The sequence below is a fragment of the Scyliorhinus canicula genome, chromosome 15 (assembly GCF_902713615.1).
Source record: "Scyliorhinus canicula chromosome 15, sScyCan1.1, whole genome shotgun sequence".
In the NCBI taxonomy this organism is placed as follows: domain Eukaryota; kingdom Metazoa; phylum Chordata; class Chondrichthyes; order Carcharhiniformes; family Scyliorhinidae; genus Scyliorhinus; species Scyliorhinus canicula.
Genome location: NC_052160.1, coordinates 112085508 through 112111783, shown reverse-complemented (window position 1 = coordinate 112111783; position 26276 = coordinate 112085508). Strand labels below are relative to the sequence as shown.

The following is a 26276-nucleotide window of genomic DNA, read 5'->3' as shown; positions in this document are numbered from 1 at the left end:
ATTGGACAACATCATGGTTGATTTGGCTGTGGTCTCAACTTCATGTTCCTGTCTGTCCCTCATAATCTTTGACTTCCTTGACCATATCTCTAACTCTGCCTTTAATAAATTCAATGAACCAGCCTCCACTGTTTTCTGGGGAAGAGAATTCCACACACTGCCAACGCTCAGAGAAAGAAAATGCCCTCATCTCTATCTTAAAAGGGAAACATTTTATTTTTAAACTGTCCCTTAGTTCTCGTCTCCCCATTGCATTGATGCCCACATCACAATTGACGAGAAAACTATCAATGTCCCTTTTCCGCCTGATTACATACCAATTAAAGTCTAACAGCAGTTTAATGCAGCACCGTTAGTGGTTAGCACTATAGCTTCACAGCACCAGGGTCTCCGGTTGAATTCCCTGCTTGGGACACTGCGCGGAGTCTGCACCTTCTCCCCGTGTCTGTGTGAGTTTCCTCTGGGTGTTCCGGTTTCCTCCCACAAGTCCCGAAAGACGTGCTATTGGGTAATTTGGACATTCTGAATTCTCCCTCTGTGCATCCGAACAGGCGCCGGAATGTCGTGATTGGGGGCTTTTCACAGTAACTTCATTGCAGTGCAAGCCTACTTGTGACAATAAAGATTATTATTAATGTGAGATTAATGCACTTCCCAGATCCACACTGATATAAGCACCAATGCAACCCCGTTGTGTGTCAACGTGGCATTTTTGAAACATTTCCAGTACTGCATGTGTGCATCCCCAGAACCTGCAGATGTGGTGGGGGCAGGCTGTTGTTCTCCTTATCCTGTAGCCTTTGATGAGCATGACAGGCAGCCACAGGCCAGGATGGATAAGGGAAACTAATGGTCTGCTATGTCAGTGCAAGAGCCTTTTATATGGCTCCTGCTACTGAAGGAGTTTGAGTGGCTGTGGAGATCCTGACAGAACTTGGAGTGCCTTGAGAAGAACCCTCAAGTGTGTCAGACTTCAGCTTTACTGACCTCTCAGTGTGAGATATGTTGGGAACCCTGCTGATGTTACCTGCGAGAGTGTCTGAAAACCCCAAAGGATAAGTCCAAAGATGTGCAGGTGGAAAAAACAATGCTAAAATTGCTCTTTAGTGTCCAGGGATGTTAGGTGAAATTACAGGACTAGGGCCTGGGTGGATGCTCTTTCAGGGTCGTGCAAACTCAATGGGCAGAATGCCTCCTACACTGTAGGGATTCTATGATGACCTGAGATAATGGTTCTTAGTGGTGCATATTTGTTTGGAATCAATGTGAGGGACCATGTATAACCCAGTGAGAAACCAGTCCAGTTGTGTAAACAATTAATAAAGAATATTTATTAAAATAAAAGAAGAGAAAAAACACCCAACAAAAGACTAATATACACTATGACACTGAAGTATATGAAAAAGTAAACACCCCGATTTATCTGGAGTTACCTTTTCCCCAAAATATGCCCACGTTCCCTAAACCCAATTGAGAACACCACTTTTCTAAACAACATCCAATTTTAGTAACTCTATAGGTTAAATCCTAGTTAATAGTTATCACACCATACTGCTTAGGTGATCAAGTCTGGGGAACGTCTCTTCCTGGTTCAACGAAGGCACGAAACTGCATCTTTTGGAGGAGAATATCTGCAATCTGCTGTGGCTCTACATTTTAACTGGAACAGGCCTCCATGGCTCGGATTACAGATGGAACTCGCATGTTTGGCCCTTCGATGGGAACGAGCCTGCTTCCCCAATTAATGGCCCATCGTTATCTTGTTAAATCTCTCTAATATTTCCCTCTGTGGATTCTGCTGCCTACCTCATTCAAATGCCTTACGTTTAGAAGTTATCATTTGTATAGCCCCACTGATCTCTGGTGAACAATGTTTCTAATGTGGCCATTTGCACCTCAATGTCTCTAGACTCCTGCTAATCTTGTTACTGGGCAAATTGCATCTTATTATTCCTTTATGCCTGCTAGTCTTGTTACTTGTCTGCTATTTTATTTTCATCCCAAATTCACTATTAATCTCATTAACTTTCCACATTCTTAACAGATGGAACCTCCCTGCTTCCCATTGATTAAGGTGCACCTCAAGGGGAGAATGGGCTAGTTGAGAAATGGTGAGCCCAGGGGTGGAGGAAGGAAGTGGGGGCAGCGGAACGGAGCAGGGAATAGTTGAAAAATTATTATTGAGCAGGGGAGAAGCGACAAGTCCAGCCAGGAAACAGCAGGGGAGGGATGATTGTGCTTTTTGGACTGACTTTCAGAATACTATACGCACAAGTGGAATTTGTCATTGCAGAGTTTATATGTTTAAGGGGCATCTTGACAAAGACATGAATAGGATGGGAATAAAGGGATACGGACCCCGGAAGTGTAGAAGATTTTAGTTTGGACGGGCAGCATGGTCGGCACAGGCTTGGAGGGCCGAAGGGCCTTTTCTTGTGCAGTACTTCTCTTTGTTCTTTGTTCTTTGTTTCTCTGTGTGTGATTGAAGAGCACCATTTTTATTCGAGTCAGCAGTCTGAGACATTGCTGACTATGACCTTCCAGGGAATGATACTGTATTTGCACATGTGTGGGTAGTGCGCCATCTAGTGTTCGTGTTGCCCATTTCTTTTAGTGTACCTCATACCTATGCTGTTTGTTACCCTTTGTGGAGTCGTGGGGGGAGGATTCCTGAGCTCATTATCAGCCTATTGAATGCTCTTTCTGTGGCTAACAAGTCCTGGCGTTGGGCTCAAACCTGAAGCTTCCAGTCCAGCAGTAGAGACACTACCACCATGCCACAAGGATTCCTATGCTGTCAATAAATTCTGCCTTTGTCTTAGGACTGCAGAGAAATAACAACAAATAATAACACTGGGACAGAAGGAAAATAACATCCCCAAATAGCACTGTGTATACACTGGGGCTGCAGAGAAGCATCACTAATTAATTCATTCACTACGACAGCCTGAAAATAACACCACAAAATTATATCAACACACGACTACAGTGAACGGACATCACTAAATACAACAAAAATTGTGACTACAAGGATTAAGTACACCAGGAAACAATACCAAGTCTGAAATACAAGGAAATCACCCACAACTATATCTAAAAACCTCAGCATCAAAGTTTCAGAAAAGCAGAAACCAATCTTCATCTAAAAGGCTGCATTCTTCTGCAGCCTCTATGTGGGAGTTGCCCCTGAGTTCATTGTTATTTTTCCCCTGGCATTCGGGATTATAATAATAATCTTTATTAGTGTCACAAGCAGGCTTTCATCAACACTGCAATGAAGTTACTATGAAAATCCACTAGTCGCCACACTCCGGCACCTGTTTGGGTACACTGAGGGAGAATTCAGAATGTCCAATCCACCGAACAGCACGTCTTTCGGGACTTGTGGGGGGAAACCGGAGGAAACCCAAACAGACGCAGGGAGAATGTGCAGATTTTGCACAGACAGTGACCAAAGCCAGGAATCGAACCTGGGACCCTAGCGCTGTGAAGCAACAGTGCTAACCACTGTGCTATCGTGGATTTGTCACAATGTTTAGAAAATCATGTCCTTATTTCATTGTGGCAAATACAGTTTGATTCAACAATTATTGTTTTGCATTTTAAAAAATCTTATCTCCCTGTGAATACACAACTGTCGTTGCTTCTAAGTGTGTGACAATAGTGATCGAATATTCAGCTGGCACAAAAACATATTATAACAATAATGGCAGTGTGTAATGGTCCTTGCATTACTGCCATTGCCATTTAATTATCAATGAAGGGAATTCTTATGGAATCATCCATGAGGCTGCAAAACCAATCCAAAGATTCATTTCAATATAACAGAATGGAACATCTTTAGAGTAGAGATGCAATTTTGTTTATGAAATGACCCCCAGAATTAAACTAAACAGTACATTGCGGCTAGAGGTTTTTTTCCATTCAGAACTCCTTGTACCATTGAATCTACAATGATGAATTATTGTGGAATTTACTTTATTTGGGCTGAAATGCTCATGCACGGAGAAGGATAATAAGCTACTTCATCATCAAAACCCCTTGTTCTTCTGGCTTGGCAACACTTTTTACTGTAAGAGTCAATGTTGGCACCCAGTGCAGTCCCAACTGGTGAAACTACAAGTTCAAGCAGCAAGGAATGTATTTTCCTGATTTTCTTAACATTGCTAAACTAAGATGGGGTTGAATCAAAAACATAGCCAGGTTTGCAGGGGCCACAGTCTTCAGATTTAAACTCAAAGTCCACAACTGTGACTGCAATGCTCTTTTTCAATATGGTATCAACTTCGAATGGACAAATATGAAAAAGCAAAATACTGCGGATGCTGGAAATCTAAAACAAGAACAGAAAGTGCTGGAAAAACTCAGCAGGTCAGGCAGCATCTGCATCATTGAGCAACAGCTGAAGGGAATGGTAATGGATTTAGTGAGGAAATAATGGCTCAGCACAAATGATTCCATAAAAACTATCTGAATGCAACATGGGTGGAAATGAGACAAACTAGACCAACCCATCAAGACAAGAAAAGAAGAAAGAATACGTAGAACAAGAGGGAGGCAGACACGGTCCAGAAGAGGAGATGCAGATGGTGCCTAACATAGTGACTTGGGGGTGTGGTTAGGTTTTGTGAGCTGCAGACCTGACAGATCGGCTTTTAAAAATAATCAGAATTATCAGGCTGAGGGTTCCGATCTTTTTAAAGCCAGTCTGTCAGTGCCAATATCCCTGAGTTGCAGCGCTGCCTCTTCCAACCTTTGGACAGCTTTGTGGTTCAAATTTTGTTTTTAAAGTCTGCCACCATACCACAAAGCTGCCTGACGGTCAAAAGCAGCATATCAACTATCAGGAGAGTGTCCTTGCTTGAAAAATGATCAGTGAAATCCCCACAATTTTAGAACCAATTGGATGCTTTGTGTGTGGGGGTCGGTAGGTGACCAGGTTGCAGCGGAGGTTAAGATGGGGGTGGGGGTGGGGGGGAGAGATGGGAGGGGGGGGAAGATGGGAGGGGGGGGGGGGGAGAGGTTGGGGGGGTGGAAAAGGTTAGGGCGGTGGGAGACCACCGTGATATATTTAATGTCAGCAATGACCAAGTAATTATCCAGTTGGGAAAGGTATTTTCTGCTTTGTTAGTGTTTGGTCTTAAAACGGTAGAGAAATATATAACACAGGTTATACCTGTCATTCAGGCCGAACAATTTACTTACCTTTCTTCACTTACTGCTCACTTACAACTACAAGTCCGATTATGGTGTCCAACTAAGCCTTTTTCCTACCCGTCAGTAGGTTAGTGAAAATAGTCTTATCAATTTATCAAGGGCAGGAGTCTTTTCGTGCTGTTCACAGCTCCCATCTCCTAGCTTTGCCAGCTCCAACATCAATGCTTCATCTGTTGATATTCTTGGCGTCACTAAACATCCTGACCTCAAATAGAACACTCACATATCCATTGTTAACATTACCTCCAGACTCAGTTTCATGTGAAATATGCCTCTCCACCCTCATCCCCCAGCTAGCTGCCAAGCTGGCTAAAGACTTGAACACTGCTCCCACATCTGAGGAGTGCCTTCTGGCTTTCCAACATATCTGAGCCGAATATGAAAATATATTATTGGGCAGGAAGACAATTTCTCTCTCCATTATTCTCCTATTGTTACATTTCTGATTCTATGAAATGGAGTAAGAAACTGTCATGAGACTGTATTCACCTAATATAATGGAAAGCACCCAGCAAACAAATGCTGTCCCAAAATACCTATTTTTTACAAACCTTCTTGATTTTCAATGGGATATTAAGAGCTATGAATTCCCTTTTTGAGGTGGAGTGAAGCTCTAGGAGAAATAACCAAGCAACTGATCACACTTGATTATTTTCTGAATTATTTCATTTTCTTTTTTGTCCATCAATAATTTCAGGCCGGATTAGTTTCTCCAGTGGTTCATTATTCATTTTTACATACCAGCTCTCGTTAGTCCAAGTGGCAAATTAAGGTAAAATGGCATTCTAATCATTCAATAAGAAATCTTTACAGTAAAGTGTCTGGAGGGTGGGTGGTAACATAGGTGGTCAGCACCTTCTGTGACTGGTGAATGCCACAGGGCATCATCAGCCACCAAAATTGTAGTTTTAATTTAGTTTGAATAAGTTTCTGTTGAGGTTTTTGCCTTTAATTACAGTGTCCTTTAAGGGGCTGTCAATTTGTTTGCTCAGAAGTGGTCAGCTGGTCTTTTTGGAGATAGCACTCACATCTCCATGGACTGGATGAGATAAACAATTGGGAGTACTGGAAGGATCAAATGATTGAAAAAGTAAAGGAATGAAAGGGTATGTGAATAGGATGGGGTGTGGAATTGAAGTAGAAGATCAGCCATTATCTTACAGAATGATGGAGCAGGCTCAATAGATTAAAAGGCTTACTCCTGTTCCTAGTTTTAGTTCAATGAGGAACCTACTAAACCCAAAACATACACATCCTCCAGTCTCACTGACAGTTCAAACAGTTAACCACTTATGGAAATTGTGGGAATAATACGCCAGTTAGATACTGCCACTTTATCATATGGTGGTGGTGGTAGGGTTTCAGGGTTGACATCAACCATATTCACCTCACAGAAGTGGGCAACGCAAGGCAGCATGGAGGCGCAGTGGGTAGCAGTGCAGCCTCACGGCGCCAAGGTCCCAGGTTCGATCCCAGCTCTGGGTCACTGACTGTGTGAAGTTTGCACATTCGCCCCCCCACAAGCCAAAGATGTGCAGGGTAGTTGGATTGGCCACGCTAAAATGGCCCCTTAATTGGAAAAATGAATTGGGTACTCTAAATTTATAAGAAAAAAAACAGAAGTGGTACACACAAAACATCTGGGGCACCATGCTTTGCATTTTGACTTGATCCAATGTGAATTTATGAAATTAATTGGAGTGAGCATTAAAAACAAATGATAGTTTCAATCTAATTCTTTAACTACTGTCATGATGATGCTTACATCATAATGTTAAGGTTGCAAGGTCAAGTGTCAGCTGGCACCACAACACATAAATATAGAGGTGAGATGTTTTGTCAGCTGTTGGCTTTGTTGGATGCATCTCATATCCCTCTTCCACCCTCTCACTTCATTTTAATTAGTACAAGCAAATTCATTTTTGAGTGGTAACTTCCAACCCTTCAATATTTACAGGAGTATGAAAGAGATGTATGCAGTGTTGAAAGGAAAAATACTATTTTTTGAAATTAAAGAGTGGGATCAAATCTTCAAAATTATGCATAGATATAACAAATTATGGAGCATGTAAACAAGTGATGCTTATGTTTATTTCTGATGCTAGTTCACCATACAATCCCTTTTCACATTGTATATGCCAGTGATCATGCCATGCACATGTAAGGCATGTTTTAAATCACTGACATATTTGCATAAATGTTGAAAAGGTGAAAACAGGGCTGCATAACTTCCAAACTGGAAAGTCTATTGCTATATGGTAGTAAGAGGAGGTACATACAATCCACATGATAGACACTTTCACAACCAAAAGGCTTGTTCAATTGTTTCAGGTTCTTGTTCTTGGATATACATTGTGCAATTGTTCTCCAAAATCCATTGTGCTCCATGATAATGTCATAGAATTTATAGTACAGGAGGCCATCGGCCCATCAAGTCTACACCGGCCCTTGAAAGAGCACTCTACCTAAGCCCACACCTCCACCCTATCCCCGTAACCCAGCAACCCCACCAACTTTTGGACACTACAGGGCAATTTAGCATGACCAATCCACCTAACCCACACATCTTTGGACTTTGTACTGTGGGAGGAAACCCACACCGACACGGGAGAACGTGCAGACTCGGCACGGACAGTGACCCAAGCCGGGAATCAAACCCAGGTCCCTAGCGCTTTGAAGCAACAGTGCTAATCACTGTGCTACCACGCCACCCTGGGTATTGCTGGGTATTGTTCCCTTTTCATTACAGTAGAAATAGTAAAGGCAAAAATCATTGGACAGAATTTATTTGATAAAATATAAAATTTGATTTACTATAATTTTTTGTGAGTTATTAAAATCTCAGAAGTTCCTATTGCAAAATGTTGGGTGAGTAATGAGCACGAAAATTCATTCAAATTCAGTAATGCTTTATTTGTTCTTGGAACATGGTTGACTTTGTCACAGGTGCAATTATTAGTGGTGGGTCTCGTTGATAAGAATGCTTATTTAAGAAATGATTGCCTTCCGAGATCACTTTAGAGGACGTTAATTCAGGAACAAGCTTTGAACATTCAAAAACCTATCACTTGTTAAATTCGGGCCAGAAGACTCAACCGCATAGTTTAAGACTCAGGACAGGTAGGCCAGACCAGTAAAGGTGGCAGATTTCCTTCCCGGAGATGTCAATAAACTTGTTGGGTTTTAGCCAATAATCGTCCATTTCCATGGTCATCTTTCTTGTGCAGCTTGCAGGTTATTCAATTTATTGAATTCAATTTTACATCTTGTTGGGTTCCAGATCCAGTAGCCTCATGAAGTTCATCTCCTGCTTCAATTCATTTAACTGGTTCAAGGAAACCAAAGCACAAAATGTTCTTTAGAGGGACACGGCACAAGGAAGTGCTGAGGGTTTTGGCCAAGGTTGGTATCATGACCGGTACAGGCTTGGAGGGCCGAAGGGCCTGTTCCTGTGCTGCATTGTTCTTTGTTCTTTGTTTTTTTTGAGTATGAATACTGGCAGTTGTCAACATATTAAAGGTTGTCATTTTAACATGACTCATTAAGTCTCTATGCGGGGGAAACCTGATTAGATGGCACTGAAGAAATCTCTGTCTTGCTCTGCGGTGTGAGAGAAGATTCATCATCTCCAAGTGGATTCTTTCCACAGCATAAGGTGGTAATCATACAATTCCGGAACTAGAAACAAAGTTTCAAAAGAAATTAGTTTGTTTAGTTATATATCTAAATATCTATAATGGATTAATTTTAATTGAATAAACTTTAAATGCAAATAAACTACATTTATGAAGCAAATTAGCACAGTGAAAAGGGAAAGCCTGAGAGTGGAGTAATGAAATGGGGAGCCTGTAACAAAACTGATTTTTCCTGATTCTGTGCACGCTTGGTAGGAGGCGGTTATAGAGTCAAAACTGGAGCAAAATGGTCGGCTACTGTGGTAGTGCGGGCCTTCTAAAGGGGCGGGCTTTGCGTTCCACATGACCAGCTAAGGACCAATCGCGTGGGAGCACGTGAACTCTGACCAATAGAGAGAAAGCTTTTTGAAATAATAATAATCTTTAATGTCACCAGTAGGCTTACATTAACACTGCAATTAAGTTACTGTGAAAAGCCCCTATTTGTCACATTCCAGTGCCTGTTCGGGTACACGGAGGGTGAATTCAGATTGTCCAAATTACCTAACCTAACAGCACGCCTTTCGGGACTTGTGGGAGGAAACCGGAGCACCCGGAGGAAACCCACACAGACACAGGGTGAACGTGCAGACACCACACAAACAGTGACCCAAGCCGGGAATCGAACCTGGGACTCTGGATCTGTGAAGCAACAGTGCTACCCAATTATTAGAGACATATCTTTTTACTGAACTGAGATGCTTGACTTCTGCTCACACGCTTGACTTCTGCTCACATCTCCAACTAACATTCAACTAACACTGCCCTTATGCTAAATGCCTGATACCTTGGCTCTTCCCAGTAATGACATCATCTTACCAAGCTGAAATGTAATTAACTCCACAGGGAATCCCCTTAATCTAAACAACATTCCACTAGCCCAAGCTTTTTGCGGTGCTTTATTTGCACCCCTGGCTCCCAAATTCTTTCAACCCAGGTGTAATATCCGCATGGGGCCAATGGGGTGGGAATGATTATCTTCCCTGTTGTCCTTGCTGAGTACGAGCTCTCCCGCTCGGGGAGGGAGATCTCTATTAACCTTTATATAAAAGGTCAGCCTGTATGGCACCGAGCAGAACAGGAACTCGATAGGGATCTGCCGGGCAGTGTATATATCGTGTTGTAAATAAAACTATGTTTCTTTATTTTACTCATTGTGGACTCCCCGTCTCCTTACTAAACCAGGATTCTTTAAAAACACTCCTAACCCAGGCTTTAAAAAAAAATAAATTTAAGAGTACCCAATTCATTTTTTCCAATTAAGGGACAATTGATCGAGGCCAATCCACCTATCCTGCACATCTTTGGGTTGTGGGGGCGAAACCCACGCAAACACGGGGAAAATGTGCAAACTCACACGGACAGTGACCCAGAGCTGGAATCGAACCTGGGACCTCGGCGCCATGAGGCAACAGGGCTAACCCACTGCGCCACTGTGCTGCCCTCTAACCCAGGCTTTTAACCCTTACTGCACCAAATACATATATATATACATATATATACTCAAAATCCCTACATTCATCACAGGTTGAAGGCACAACCACCAATGGTGGTGCAATTAAAATAGTAAAATAGTAACAGATATCTCAGACATTTGTGGGCATAAAGATATTACAGAGATGGGGACGGGTGAGGGATTATAAAGCAAGGACAAGAATTTTAAACTTGAGGTGTTACTTACCTGGGATCCAATATAGGTCAACAAGCAAAGAGGCGATGGATGAAGGGAACTTGGTGCATATTAGGAGATGGGCAACCCAGTTTTGTATGACCCCGAGTTTACAGAAGGCAGAATGTGGCAGGCCGAACAGGAGCACATTGGGATAGGCTAATCTAGAGGTAACCAAGACGTGAACGGGAATTTCAGCAGCAGCTGAGCTGAGGCAGGAGTGGCATCAGCCAATGTCACAGAAGCAGAAATAGGCAGTCCTTGTGATGGCAGGGATAAGTGGTTGGAAGTTCATCTCTGGTTCAAATATGATATTGAGGAATTAATTTTACAGGGGGATATATCCCTCGTACCCCTGGGTCAAAATGTTAGTTGGCGCCACACTGACTTTAAATCTGGCTGCCCCGTAACAATAATATGGTAGGAGTGGCCTTATTGAGTTTAGAGTGGGACTCGCACCCCTCAGGGACAGGACGTCCTGCCCTCAAGAGCTACCAGACAATCTAACTGGCCGGCAGCACTGTAGTCACAGTAATGGCCACTTTTGGGACTCCAAGGAATTCAGAGAAGATCTGAAGATGAATACCGGGTGTCAGCTCAGTCTGGGCATCGGTCAGAGATGTTCTTGTGACCCCTGTGATGCTGTGGGGGGGGGGGGGGGGGGGCATGGAAAGGAGGCACAAAAGCAAGGTATGGACTTCAGAGGGTAGAGCCCCAATGAGTACAGTGTGGCCCTCCAAAGGAGATACCCCCTTCCTGCCCACCTTTAGTTTGTGAAGTGAACTCTGCTTGGCTACTCAACTTTTCCCTGACTTCTCCAGCCGCACGTATTATTGCGACAGAGGTGGAAAGGGGTCCTTAAGTGGCCAAAAATTGGCCAATTTAGGGCCTTAGTAGGCTGCAGGCAACAAGAGCTGCCTGATGCCGTACCCGTCGCTGTAATGTGGGATATAAGTCGGGGACGTATGTGAGGTGGTGGATGGCCACCTACTTTATTTTATCTGCCCCTCCCAACTTTAAATATACCAGTGGGAAAGAGGGTGGGTGGTGTAAAATTCACCCCCCATGTTTGCAAGTACTCTGTGTCAGTGTCGGACAGTTGCCTGGGAGAAAGATAGGGTGCGTGGTTAGCACAAAGGAAGATGGTTGTGGTTATTGAAGATTAATCATCCAGCCACAGGGTTTCACTGCAGGAGTTCCTCAGGACAGTACCCTAGGTCCAACCATCTTCAGCTGCTTCATCAATGGCCTTCCCTCCATCAAAAGTGGAAATGTTCACTGATGACTGAAGTCTTCAGTTTCATTCGCAACTCCTCAGGTAATGACACAGAACACATGCAGAAAGATTTGGACAACATTCAAGCTTGGGCTGATAATTGGCAAGTAATATTCATGACACACAGGTGTCAGGCAATGGTCAGCTCCAAATAGAGAGAATCTTTCACCTTCCTCTGACAGCCAATAGTATTACCACACACCAACAACATCCTGGTGGTCATCTTGGACCAGAAAAATAATTAAAATAAATCTTGGCTGCAAGAACAGATCAGAGGCTGGGAATTTTGTGCAGGTCTCTCAGCTCCTGATACCCCAAAGCCTTTCCATTATTCGCATGGCACAAATCAGGAGTGTGATGGAAGACTGTCCACTTACCTGGACGAGTACAGGTCAAGCAACACTCAAGAAACTCAACACCATCCAGGACATATTAAACATAAAGATTCCTTGAAGCACTGCAACTCACCGGAAATTGATCAAGCTAGCACAAAACATCAAGGAATCTTGAAATCTCTGATACCTGGTTTAAACCGAGTTGCCACAACTTTTTGTATTGGTTTATCCAAACAGGTTTGAGTGGAAAATTGAGCACAGATTTCAATTTTGAAAACGAACGCAGTTTTGAGCATCACTTGCATCTGAATTGCCACGTGCACCCAAATCGTCAATTCCACTCCAAAATGTAATATAATTGTAGAATTCAAGTTTTGTTTTTGCATGTGGTGCCTATCTTTATGGCTGAGGCTGTATTACACTCCAGTTGCTTGTCTTAGATTGGCATCAGTGTAATACACAGATGTCTAATGGCAACTCCATCAAATAATCCTAAAGCAACATTCAAACTTCCAATGTAATTGTGTTAACGACTAAAAATTTTCACTTTTTGCAGAAACCCAGTCAATGCGAATATCTTTTAAACCATCTCCTGCTAAGGTATACAATGGATTATGCCAACAGAATGCTAAGACAGAACCATTAAGAAAGACGATCGTAATACTCAAGTTATTTTTCCTCCGATTAAATAATGTTAGTGCTCCATTCTTATATGTAAACAGATTAAAAATTATACCTGCGTGTTCATTAACACATAGATTATTGGATTATATATTGCTGAACTTTTGGAGAAGAATGCAGGAACTGTCATGAACTCAGCGGAAAATTCTGCTCCTTGATTCATGAAAATCCAAAGTGCAACAGTGGCATATGGTAACCAAGCAGTCAAAAATCCAATGGCCATTAAAATTACCATGCGGGTGACTTCCTTTTCAGCCTTCTGTCTGGTAGCAGACTCCTGTTGCTGAGCTGCAGCCTATGAGAAAATATAGGTTTAGAAGCGTTAGAAGGGAACTGAGGGGAATCTAGTCTTGCCAGGGTAAAGTAACTAAGCTTTGGAGAGATAGTTATTTAAGCTATTGAACTGCTTAATTTTTTTAGACTAATGTCTGGAGCAGAGGAACTGGTTGTTGCAAACCAAAGAAGGAACCTTGAGATATAAAACTGGCCATCTTGTTATTCATTCCCTAGCTGTAGTCTTGCGTATTAAAAAAAGCTCTTATGAGTTATCAAATTATAATTCCTTTTAATCATTTTTAATACTAAGCTTTGCTAGAATGCATTTTACTGTTAAGTTTTCTGGAATTAGGGTTACATTTATTCCTTTATTGTAATTCATAAAGAAAATGATACTTACACTAAAATTTCTTTCCTGCTGGAATTGTTATTATTTTCAAGGTCTACAGTATGAGAAATTAACCCCAAGAATAAAGAGGTTTTGCACTAAAATGTAAAACAGAGATAAGGGGTGATAAGACATTATCTGGGTCTGGACATGTATGTTTGGGTAGAATGAGAAAATATTGGAGTAAACGTAATTGAATGAATTTTCCCAATTTCCCATTTTGGGGAATTATTCAGGTACTTAAGTCTCTCAAGATAAAGGATTTAACTGTTAAATTGGTGTGAAATTAAGTCATAACCTCTGGTTAAGGAAAATTAGCTAATATAATTAATATAATTTAGGTTGGCATGGTGGCACAGTGGTTGGCACTGCTGCCTCATAGGGACCTGGATTCAATTCCGGCCTCGGGTGACTGTTTGTGTGGAGTTTGCACTTGCGCCCCATGTCTGCGTTGGTTTCCTCCGGGTACTTTCCTCTGCAGGCTAGGTGGATTTGCCATGCTAAATTGCCCTTTAGTGTCCAAAATGTTAAGCTGGGATACGATAGGGGTGTGGGTAGGGTGCTCTTTCAGAGGTTTGGTGCAGACTCGGTGGGCCTAATGGCCTCCTACTACTACACTGTAGGGATTCTATGATTGAGAGGATCAGTGCAGACTTGATGGGTTGAATGATCTCCTTCTGCACTGTAGGGATTGTATGATAATTCTGAATTGAGTCATGTAAATTGCTGCTTAAATAATGTACTGATTCTTGATTCTTAGTTGATTCTTGCCTGCACCTAAAAAAACATTATACTATGTTGTCTGCATTGAACAAATGAATTGACAGCCCAAAAGGAACTGCAAACCAGAGAAAATCTATGTTCTAGGTTATTGCACTTTGCAATAAATTATGTTGAAATATGCAGCATTATGCTATAAATGGAGGGAACATGAAGATACAGTATTGATACAGTATTGAATAAAGGATACAATTCCAAAGAGAATGCAGGAGCAGTGGGACCTGGGTGTAAATGTGAAAAAGTCACTGAAGATGGTAGGGCAGGTTGAAAGAGTTGTTCTTCAAGCATAGAGGGCGAAATTCTCCGCCCCCCACGACGGGTGGGAGAATAGCGGGAGGGCCTTCCCGACTTTTTTGACGCCCTCCCGCTATTCTCCCACCCCCCCGCCGAAATCCCGACACGAATCGCTGCCGCCGTTTTTTTACGGCCGGCAGCGATTCACAGCTGTTAGAAGGGCCGAAGTCCCAGCCCTTTACGACCTTTTTACGAACGGCAAACACACCTGGTCCTGCCGTTCGTAAAAACGTCGTGACTACCTGGAAAAAAATAACCATGGCACCGATTGGCACGGCAGTACCACGGCCGTGCCAAGGGTGCCATGGGCCCGCGATCGGTGCCCACCGATCACGGGCAGCGGGCCCGATGCCCGCGCACTATTTGTCCTTCCGCCGCCCCGCAGTATCAATACGCGGGGCGGCTGAGGGGCAACCCGGACCGCGCATGCGCGGGTTTCGCGCAAAAACGCGGTGACGTCACCCGCGCATGCGCGGGTGGCGTCTTCCCACCTGCGCATGCGCGGCTGACGTCATATGACGCGTCAGCCGGCGCTAAGTCCGACAAGCGGGTTTAACGATTTTCGTTAAGCCCGACTTGTCGGAGCCTCCGACGTCGGGCTGCTAGCCCCGACGGGGGACCAGAATCGGTCCCCCGTCGGGAAGGGGCGCGATGCCGTAAAACCCGCCCGGGTTTTACGGCGGTTTGACGATTTTTCCCGTTTTGGGAGAATTTCGCCCAGAGTATCCTAGGCTTAAGGGTGCAGCTGTTCGAACAGGCTGATGATTGTCTGGGCTTGCAGCCAAGAATGCACGATGAAGCTTGGCTGAGAGCCCAGACATCTATTAGTCTGTTGAAACAGCTATAACAAAGGAAAATACTGCTTGATTGATAGATTTATCTCTTAGATCTATTTTGTCAAATGTACAATGTTTATTTACAAAACATAATTAATGCTAAATCTGTGATAGATAATTTTTTGGTAAGCAAAGGTATTAAGGAATATGGGCAAAAGCAGGTCTATAGACTTAAGCCACTGATCAACCATGATTTAATTGAATGGAGGGGCAAGCTTGAAGGGATGAATAGTTCTAATCCTGTTCCTAGGCAGTAAGTGCTTGCAGTTTTGCTATTGATACTTTAAAGGTCTGGATGATTGACACTTTCACAGGACTATCATAAAAGCATATATTTTAAAGAAAGTTATGAATGATAGTTTCTTAAAAGCTTTTCCACACATCCCATTGTTATTTTAGAGTTCATTGGTTCTGTACTGAGTGTATACTGGGTGAATGGGCATGGAGCAGCCATGGGTTAGCATGGAGGATATGAGGGACCACTGAGGGAGTGGAGGGGTTTAATTTGGCATAGAATGTATCAGGGGCCATTGGGGTGAGTGTCGGAGCATGTGGGTGGCATGTGGGCCACGGGTAAGACCTTTTGAACTTACATTCCAACAGGTTCCCTCATCCATACTGTGGTTCATGACAACTCAGAGGGGTCATAAGCCACAGGACAATGAGAAGATGCCCTGCCCCCATGAAAATGTTGGGGAACTACGAGATGCCTATTTCCACAATGGACCCGGCCAGGTCAGGAATGCAGTGAGCAAGTTTGTGAGATGCACCAGCTTGTGCCCATATTCTGCACTGATGAGAATTGGGCAAGGCAGCACAGTGCCTCACAGTGCCGAGGACCCGGGTTCAACCCCAACCGCCGGTCACTGTCCATGTGGAGTTTGCACATTCTGCCCCTGTCTGCTTGGGTCTCACCCCCACAACCCAAAGATGCGCAGGGTATGCAAATTGGCCACGCTAAATTGCCCCTTAGTTTGAAAAAAATTGGGCACTCTAAATTTTAAAAAAGGAGAATTGGGGGCATCAGTAATGGGGCCAGGAATTCAAGAATTTGGTCCTGCCCACCACTTCTCAAGGTTCTTGACTCTCCAAATCCACAAAAATCCAGCCCATAAGATTTAGGAGCAAGGAAGTTGTGTTAAACTTTTATTAAACACTGGTTCGGCCTCATCTGATTTATTGCTTCCAATTCTGGGTGTCACTTTAGGAAAGATGAGAAGGCATGAGAGAATGTAAAGAAAAGATTCATGAGAATGGTTCCACGGTGAGGACCATGAGCTACAGAGATAGATTAGAGAGGTTGGGACTGTATTCCTTGGAGAAGGTTGACCAGAGATTTGATGGAGGTGATCAAAATAATGAGAGGTCTCGACAGATTAGACAGGAAAACCTTCTTCTCACTGGCGGCACGGTGGCACAGTGGTTAGCACTGCTGCCTCACCACACCAGGCACTCGGGTTTGATTCCGGCCTTGGGTGACTGTCTGTGTGGAGCATGCATGTTCTCCCTGTGTCTGTGTGGGTTTGCTCCAGGTACTCCGGTTTCCTCCCACAGTCCAAGGATATGCAGATTAGGTGGATTGGCCATGCTAAATTGCCTCTTAGTGTCCAAAGATGTGCATGTTAGGTGGATTGGCATTGATCAATGTGTGGGTTTATGGGGATAGGGTGGGGAATGGTCTTAGGTTCAATTCTCTTTTGGGGATCGGTGCAGACTCAAAGAGCCTAGTGGCCTCCTTCTGCACTGCAGGGATTATATGGTGGCAGGATCAAGAACAAGTGGGCACAGATTGAAAGTAATTGTCAAAATAAGCAGTGGAGACATGAGGAGTAGGTTTTTCACACAGCAAGTGGTTATGAATGGAGTGCACTGCTTGATGATGATGTGGAGGCAGGTTCAGTTGAAGCATTCAGAAGGAAATTGGATTATTATCTGAAAAGGAAGAATGTGCAGGCCTATGGGGAGAAGGCAGAGGGAATGGCATCAAATTGCCATTTGGAAAACCGGTGCTGACAAGATGTATTGAATGGCCTCCTTCTGTGTTGTAACAATTCTGTGACTGTGATAAACACTCTCAAATATTTAACATAAACAAATACTTGTCACCCATATTTTATTTCTTTGCCTGGCTTCACTTTATCTATTTTTCAAAATTTAATTTTTTAGGATATGGGTGTGCTGGCTAGGCCAGTATTTATTGCCCATCCTTAACTGCTCTTGAGAAGGTGGTGCACTGCGTTCTTGAACTGCTGCAGTCCATGTGTTGTAAGTACACCCACAGTGCTGCTGGGGAAAATGTTTGGACATTTGGTGCATGATTTGCCGGCCATTCATCCATCATGGGTTTCCCAGTGGCAAAGAATGCATTCAACAGGAAACCCTATTGACAACGCAGAGACCAGAAGATCCCGCCTTGGCAGATTGCTCGGTAAATTCCATCCATGCTTGGATGTACCCTGTACAGAAATGTACTGACCATTTTACTAATTTCATGCATTATACTTGCATATTTGCTGTTCAATAGATATGCCTGAGATTTTACCAATTTACATATATTATTAGGTGCTTTTTCAAACCTGCTTCCTGGTATGCGATAAATAAACTCAAGTAAATTTTACAGCATGTAGAAATGTTACACTTGCCTCTTGTACTTTACATATCAATCTTCCGTACGAAAAGAATATGAGGGCAACTGGAATCAGAAAGTAAAAGACAAACAAATATATGACATAAGACTTATTGTTGTAACGTGGATTCATGGTGTAGTAATCCGGACCACATGAGCACTGATAGCCTTCTGGTATGTACCTGAAATTTAAAAAAATAACAAATATTGAAATTGCAAACCATATCTAATTGAAGCCAGAACATTAATCTTTCCCTATCTTCTAGCTCTCTTAGATTTCTTGTACATTAGTCAATTTTTAGGGGGCCCATTTTCCTCTGCTTAGGAGTAGAAAGAAATGCGGTGGGCAATATTTTCATCTGATGTTATATTAGTTCCGTAGCTCCACAAACTATTAACTTTACAAAATTGCAGATTATCAGCTATTCCAGGCACTCTGTGGCAGGTGCCTAAGACCTGTCACATTAATGACCCTTCCTCTCTGATTAGAGATGCTGCTAGAGGCCTACCAATGGTATCTAAATTACGATGACCCCTGAAAATTGTCCAGAGTGGAGGCAGATCATTGTGGCAGTTTAAACTCCGGCACACCAAAAATGCACTGGAATTGCACCAATCGCACTGTAGGCCTGGCACCCTGGCGATGCCAACTGGGCACCCTGGCAGTGTCAGGTTGGCACTGCCAGGGTGCCCAGTTCCCCGGGGGAGTGCCAAGGTACTGCCCTGCCCAGTCCCTGACCACCGGGGAGGCTTCAGGCATCCAAGACCCCTGAGGGTCACAACTGGCCTCTGCTTGTCGAGACCAGTACTAATTGGCGCTCGGTTGAGGCCTTTTTGGTGCGGCTGCTGACTCCCAGGCGCCATGTGAATATGGCATGAAGATGACCACACATTGGATCACGTCCAGCGAGGGACTGATCCAGATCACACCAGATGCCGCGAGTCGGGTGACTCTAACGAGATTTTGCACCTGGCGTGAAGCTCAATTTGGACCTATCTGGTGATGCACACGTCATGTCCGGATCCGCACTGGGCTCAATGAGGTGGTAGAATCGTGCCTTACATATCCTTATTCTTTTAGGAATATCGATCAATCCCTCTGTCCCAATGCAACTCCATCCATAATGGGCCTCACCCCAAGATTCTCATATATGAGCTTCTAGCAATTGCGCTAGCTCAGAGGATCTCTTTAAATTACAACCATATTTTCAGACACAGGAGGAAACAAAATCATTTTTATATTGTTTTGTTGTAATAGTTTGAACATTTTAAAACATTTTCTACAAGGAGACCTGCCATGCACTTTTTGATTCATTGGTTCAAGTCATATTAAAGCTTTTCTCAATTGCAGAGTTTGTATCTAATGTGCACAAATGATTGTTAAATGAAAAAAAGGATGATGTAAATCAAGCACTGTCTTTGGATCCCAATTGTTTATATTAATGTATACATTTGTTTTATTCATCATGGGATATGGGCATTGTTGGATAGGCCAGGATTTATTGCACTAATTCCTCTAATTGCACTTGAACTGAGCAACTTGCTTGGCATTTCAGAGGCAGTTAAGAGTCAACCATTGCAATGGATCTGGAGTACATGTAGGCCAGACCTGGTAAGGATGGCAGATTTCCTTCCTGAAATGACATGAGTGAACCTGGTGGGCATCATGGTCAATGCTTTCATGGTCATCATTAGGTCATCATTCCAGCTTTTGATTCTGAATTCAAATGTCACCATTTGCCTTGGTGGGATTCGGGTCCCCAGAGCATTACCTGGGGCTCTGCACTACTGGTCTGGTAACAATACGACTAGGCTATTGCCTCCCCCTTCTAATGAGATTCACAGGAAATTTGATTGCATCTTGGTAATTGGGAATGGGAACAGATATATGTTTAAATCTGATTTCCTTATTATACCCATGAGGAAATTTCAGTCTGCAGAATCAATGTTAGGCCATATTTACCTCCAGTAGGGTTTGAGGATCTTTGATCTGGTAGCAGTGCACTGAGGAAAATTTGTATTTTCTTTAAAATACCAGTGGAATCAGTAATAATTTTTAAGAATGTCAGGAAAGAACTTAAGAATTTGCATTAATTGTGAAGGGATCAACTCCACCTTTCTTAGATAATAAGAAATACTGGTCCATATGACCTGGTGAACCTTGATTAAGAAACAGTACCAACAGGAAGGAAGTTAAGATACAGATATTTTGTGGCCAGACACAAAGGGGAGTTGCAGACACACAGGGAGAGCTACAAGCAGAGGAGCTGGAGAGTGAAGGCCATGAGCACACAGATGCAGACACAATGAGAAAACAGACACAGACAGAAACAGATCTCAGATAATTCTTGTGAGGTGAAGAATCAAATAACTCTCAGGAAGTTTTTCGGTTTGGTAGAAAAGGAGACAGCTCTTGGAAACAGTATATGAGTTGTCCAAAAAAAAAAGGTCTAAAACCTGGAGAGCTGAATAACTAGCTCAGAGATGGTTAAGAGCTGGATATTTTCCAAGAAGTGGCAAAACCATGAACTGGTATACAACTGGTCGGTCGGTTGAAAAAGAACTCTGGGAAGCTACACCAGGAGGACTGGGTGATCTGAGGGAGACAGGGTTCATGGAAGTGTACATTGCTGACGATCATCGTATCTGTGAAATTCAAAGGTGAAAACTCCTCACCTACTCTGTGTGAATTTGAAATTCTCGGAATTCAGTGCCTCATATTTGTGGGGGGTTAAGGGAGTTTGTGGTTGCATAAGACACATCTTTGTTGTGGGAATTATTTAAAGTGAAATTTACTTTTCCATTTAAGGTACTATTTGGCTGTTAATTCAGGTTTAATTTATCTCAATTTGGATTCATGTTAAAGTAAAAGTTGCAGAAAGTGTAATTTTGTTGGTAATTTATTCGGGGCTGGTGGTCATTTGGTAAATTTGGTTATTTCTGTTTATAATTGCCCTGTTGGGGATTGTGACACAGGATATCGAATGACATCTGATGTTAAATAAACCTGTCTTTCCACATTTAGATTTTTTAAGTTTTTGCACAGCAAGTTACTGAAAGTGCAGCGCGGTAGCACAAGTGGATAGCACTGTGGCTTCACAGCGCCAGGGTCCCAGGTTCGATTCCCTGCTGGGTCACAGTCTGTGCGGAGTCTGCACATTCTCCCCATGTATGCGTGGGTTTCCTCCAAGTGCCCTGGTTTCCTCCCACAGTCTGAAGACGTGCAGGTTAGGTGGATTGGCCATGATAACTTGCCCTGAGTGACCATATAAAAGGTTAAGAGGGGTTATTGGGTTACGTGGGTAGGGTGGAAGTGAGGGCTTAAGTGGGTCGGTGCAGATTCGATGGGCCAAATGGCCTCCTTCTACACTGTATGTTCTATGTTCTATGTATGCAAGCTGATAACATCCCATCAAAGGAGAGTGGGCATTTGGGACATGAGTGAATTGAGAAAGTAACTGTGCATCTCTGTAACTAATCAGATTCAGAGATTCTGAAAGTAACAGTGCGAGGATGGAGAAAGAAGTGTAAATTAACTTGTGACTTCAATATTAAACAAGGTACAGAAAGAGAGATAAAGAGAGTGAAAGCAAATCTTCAGCAATTAAAACTTGAAGGAAATAGACTCCACGTTCTTGATAGTTAATTTTCAGTGCTAGAGTGCTTGGCAAGTAATTAACTTCATATTAATAGAATGCTTAGACCAGAATGAGCAATGCTTAACCTTCAGTGGTGTTAAGTTCATACTGCAAAAAAAACTTGTGATTCAATGCATTCCTATGATGAACTAACCTATGAGATAGCATTTGCACTAAGCTCACAGAAGGGTAATGTAAGTTTTGGATGTTTGACTTCAAGGTGCATTTGTCTCACACCTGAAGTTGCTATACCATTTGTGCATGAAAAACCGCAAGCATCATTAGCTTCACCCTTATTGTAACAGGGAAAAATGTACAAATTCCTAACAATATAGGATCATCCACACCACAAATGTAGGACTGCAGTTGGATAATTGCTGCTTACTTCCAATTGTACATTTACAGTGAAAATACAGAATCCGAGACTGGACCTCAAATAAAGTGGAATGAGGTTCCCTGGAGGGGCTCATTTGGTATTTCTTGGTGTTGACATCCCATGGAATGTGGTGTCAATCCAAGATTAGAAAGTGCACTCAGCTCTCTCCTATAACAGGATAATTGAAGTTCGAAATCGGGTTTGGCGATCGGCCGGAGAATCACAGTTCCCGACCAAATCGGGGGCGGTGCCGCTTCCGTGATTCTCCGCTCCCTCCAAAGTGGCGTACTCTCCGAGTACACCGTGCCACGCATCAATGGCCTCAGGACTTGCCTGAGACCTGCCTCCGATGCTCCACCCCTGACCGGCCGAGTTCCCAACAGCGTCGGTCTCGTGTGGTCTCATCTGTTGGGAACTCGCCGTGGCGGCTGCGGACTCAGTCCATCGCCGTCACAGTGACTTTATTAGGGGCTTTATTGGGAGCACTGTGGGGGGCTGGTCCGGGGTGCTCGAGCCAGCCAAAGCAGGGGCACTATTACGTGGGCAGGGTCCGTGAGCAGCCTCCACCATGTAGCATGGCGCCGGCTGCTCCAGGCCGCTGCTGTGCTCATGCGCGGCCATGGACCCGACAATTCTCCAAGCCATATCGGCAGCTAGAGCCGGATGCTCTACGCTGCTGGCATGCTAGCCACCAGCAAAACGGGGAATCGGTGGCCATTTCACGCCAAATTTTCTGGCCAATCCCACGCCGGCGTGGGTCATAGCCGCAGAATCAGAGAATCCAGCATCTGGTCCTTGGGCTACAATATAGCCTTAGCAGTGGAAGGGAACTTGTGAGGTGATCTTAATTCCTAAACCCTGGTTGTACGTGAAAAACTGTTTGATTGATTTTAGTTTTTTTTCTTACCTGGACCAACCTACCAGAGGAGGACCGGCAGCGGCCAAAGCCAGGGTCCAAGTGCTGTCGATTCCAATAAAGGCATGAGTCACTCCAAACCTGAAATTCCCCATCGGTTTGCAGACCACGGTGTATCGTTCTATAGCCAAGATCACCAAGGACCAAAGAGCAACTTCGCCTGAAGAAAAAAAGCAATGCAGAATTGTAGAATCACTACAGTGCAGAAGGAGGCCATTCGACCCATCGAGTCTGGACTGACCGTCTCCCAAGGAACACCCTACCTAAACCCACAACCCACCCTATCCCCGTAACCCAATAACCCCCACCTAACGTTTTGAAAACTAAGGGGTAATTTATCATGGCCATATCCACCTAACCTGCACATCTTTGACTGTAGGAGGAAACCGGAGCATCTGGAGGTAACCCACCCAGACACAGGGAAAACATACAAACTCCACACAGACAGTGACCCAAGGCAGGAATTGAACCCGGGTCCCTGGTGCTGTGAGGCAGCAGTGCTAACCACTGTGCCACAATGCCCCCCCCCCCCCCCCCCCGGAAAAATTGCATTAGCAAGCAGCTGGAGTCAAGCTACCAGGAATTCCTGAGGGAGTTTCTCAAATTGAAAATAATTCCACCAAGTATGGTGCCAGTTAATTCATTTAAACTCAGTAGACTCAGTACCTGCATGTGTTAATTTGTATTTTCAGGATACCGGGTAACTGAAGTTATAATACTAATAATAATCTTTATTGTCACAAATAGGCTTACATTAACACTGCAATGAAGTTACCGTGAAAAGCCCCTAGTCGTCAGACTCTGGCGCCTGTTCGGGTGCACAAAGGGAGAATTCAGAATGTGCAAATAACTTAACAGCACGTCTTTCGGGATTTGTGGGAGGAAACCGGAGCACCCGGAGGAATCCCATGCAGACATGGGGAAAATATGCAGACCCCGCACAGACTGTGACCCAAGCCAGGAATCGAACCCAGATCCCTGGTGCTATGAAGCAACAGTCTAATCACTGTGCTGCTGTGCCGCCCAGAAGTTAGCATTTTTAATTTATGCTGGGCGTGTTCAATTACGTATTAATTATGTCATAATATATAATTACAAGGGCAACAGATACGTGGGAACAGCAAAACCTGGAAGTTCCCTTCCAAATCACTCACCATACTGTCTTGGAAATATATTGTCCTTTCTTCACTGTCGCTGGGTCAAAATCTTGGAACTCTCTCCCTAACAGCACTATGTGTGTGCATACACCCAGGAATTACAGTGGTTCAAGAAGGCAGCTCACCACCACCTGCCCAAGAGCAACTAGGAATGAACAATGAATACTAGCCTAGCCAACGACATCCACATCCCTTAGATTAAATTTTTAAAATCTGATCCCAATTTTGGGCATAGCCACATTGCACTCACCACGTAGAGTAGCGAAGAAGCCCTCAATCGCACAGCCGACGGGCCCAAAGACAAAGTAGCCATGCAAGGCTGTGTAAAATGTGACCACAAACCCAAAGAGAATCATGAACAGGTTGGCCACCGCCAGGTTCACTAAAATGTAATTGAGAGGCTACCTTAGTTTCTTGTGCTTGAAAGTGACCGCCAGTCAAACAATTGATGGGCAAGCCGATGACCATCAGCAGAAACACGTAAGCTGCGATGACAGAGAACTCCCAGGGTACAGCCAGGTAATACTGGGAGAACTCGTAAGGACTGCGAACCACTCCAGTCTTGTTGGAGAGCGGGACATAAAAATTTTCTCCTTCTGTGCCGTTCATCTTAAATGGAAATTACGAACAAAAGATTTTTACAATTATAGAAGTTCTCAGTTGTTGGGAGCGTTGGCAGGGAAAAGCAGCACTCTCAGCACTTCCACAAATTCACCCCTTTATATGCTTTTTAAATAGTGCCAAGGATTGGGGGCAAGGGCATAAAGATTTAATGGAATTGACAACCTTAAGCATGATTAAAGAAGATAGAGTCATTTTCCAAAACCTGTTGCAAAGCTCTTTAAGACTTTTCATCACTGTGGATTTCAATTGATGTGCATGTGAAGTTCTAATTAACACATTGAGATAGGTTTTGTGACTAAAGCTTAGATTTTTCAGCATCAGATGTTTGATTTCATAGATTTTACAGTGGAGAAGAAGGCCATTCGGCCCATCGTGTCTGCACCTGCCCTTGGAAAGAGCATCCTACTCGAGCCCACACTATCCCCGTAACCCAGTAAACCCACCTAACCTTTTTGGCATTAAGGGCAATTTAGCATGGCCAATCCATCTAACCTGCACATCTTTGGACTGTGGGAGGAAACCGGAGCACCCAGAGGAAACCCACGCAGACACGGGGAGAACTTGCATACTCCGCACAGACATTGACCCAAGCTGGGAATCGAACCTGGGACCGTGGAGCTGTGAAGCAACTATGCTAACCACTATGCAATATGCTGCCCAAATTGTGATTCATGCTATATGACCAACAAATTGTTTCAATTTCCATAGAGACCTATAATGGTTGAAAGCAGTGGCCTTGATTTTTTTAAAACACAAGATCACTTTTGGGATCTAAGTGCAGCTCAAGATCTACTCTTAAAAATTTGACTTTATTAAACACTCCAAAAATGTACACAATGCATAACACTCATCTATTCGTAGTGTGACATCTGTCCTTGTACACTATCTGTGAGTGCTGTGAAGTCTGGGTTTTAGTTTGAGATGGCCAGTCTCAAACAGTCCATCAGATGGGCATCTGTGAGATGGGTGCGATACTTGGTAAGGCCATCTCACAGAGGTATGTGGAACCAAAGTAGGCCTTCATGTTAAGTGCACAGGATGTCAGAAGAAGATACTTTTCTCTGTTTTCAAGTCCCCAAAAGTTTTTGTCCTTTGACCTAGCTTTCAGCTCTATGTCATTTTGCATGGTGATGATATCCATGTCAAGTCCACTGCTTTGTTAAAACACCTGCTGAAATGTTGCTGCCAGTTCTCCAATATCCACTTGAAGACAATAATTTGAGACAAACATAATTATTGTTCCATCTTGTCTACCTCCAGAAACCGTCTGCTGAATCCCCTTTTCAATTTGTTCAGGTGGTCACAGAGTTTGTTTGGATGGAACCCTTTCTGTTTGACTTGGATTTTCTCCAGATTTGGAAAGCGTTCAGTAATTTTGCTCTTTAACAGAGAGGAACAGAGGCCCAGTTTAACCTTGAACCCATTCACTACACTGATCACGTGTGACAAGCCCCTGGTCCCTCGCCTGCAGATCGCGATTCAGCTCATTCAATTTTGCACATTTGTCTGTGAA

General features: G+C 43.6%; 1 protein-coding gene across 1 annotated transcript; it reads right to left on the bottom strand.

Annotated features, from left to right (window-relative positions):
* Nucleotides 1-8766: 8766 nt before the first annotated feature.
* Nucleotides 8767-24748, bottom strand: LOC119978300 (green-sensitive opsin-like). The gene is given in 6 exon segments (XM_038819825.1): nucleotides 8767-8895; nucleotides 12908-13147; nucleotides 18069-18234; nucleotides 22974-23142; nucleotides 24390-24574; nucleotides 24576-24748. Coding segments are annotated over 6 exon segments (1062 nt in total).
* Between the last annotated feature and the right edge of the window lie 1528 nt (nucleotides 24749-26276).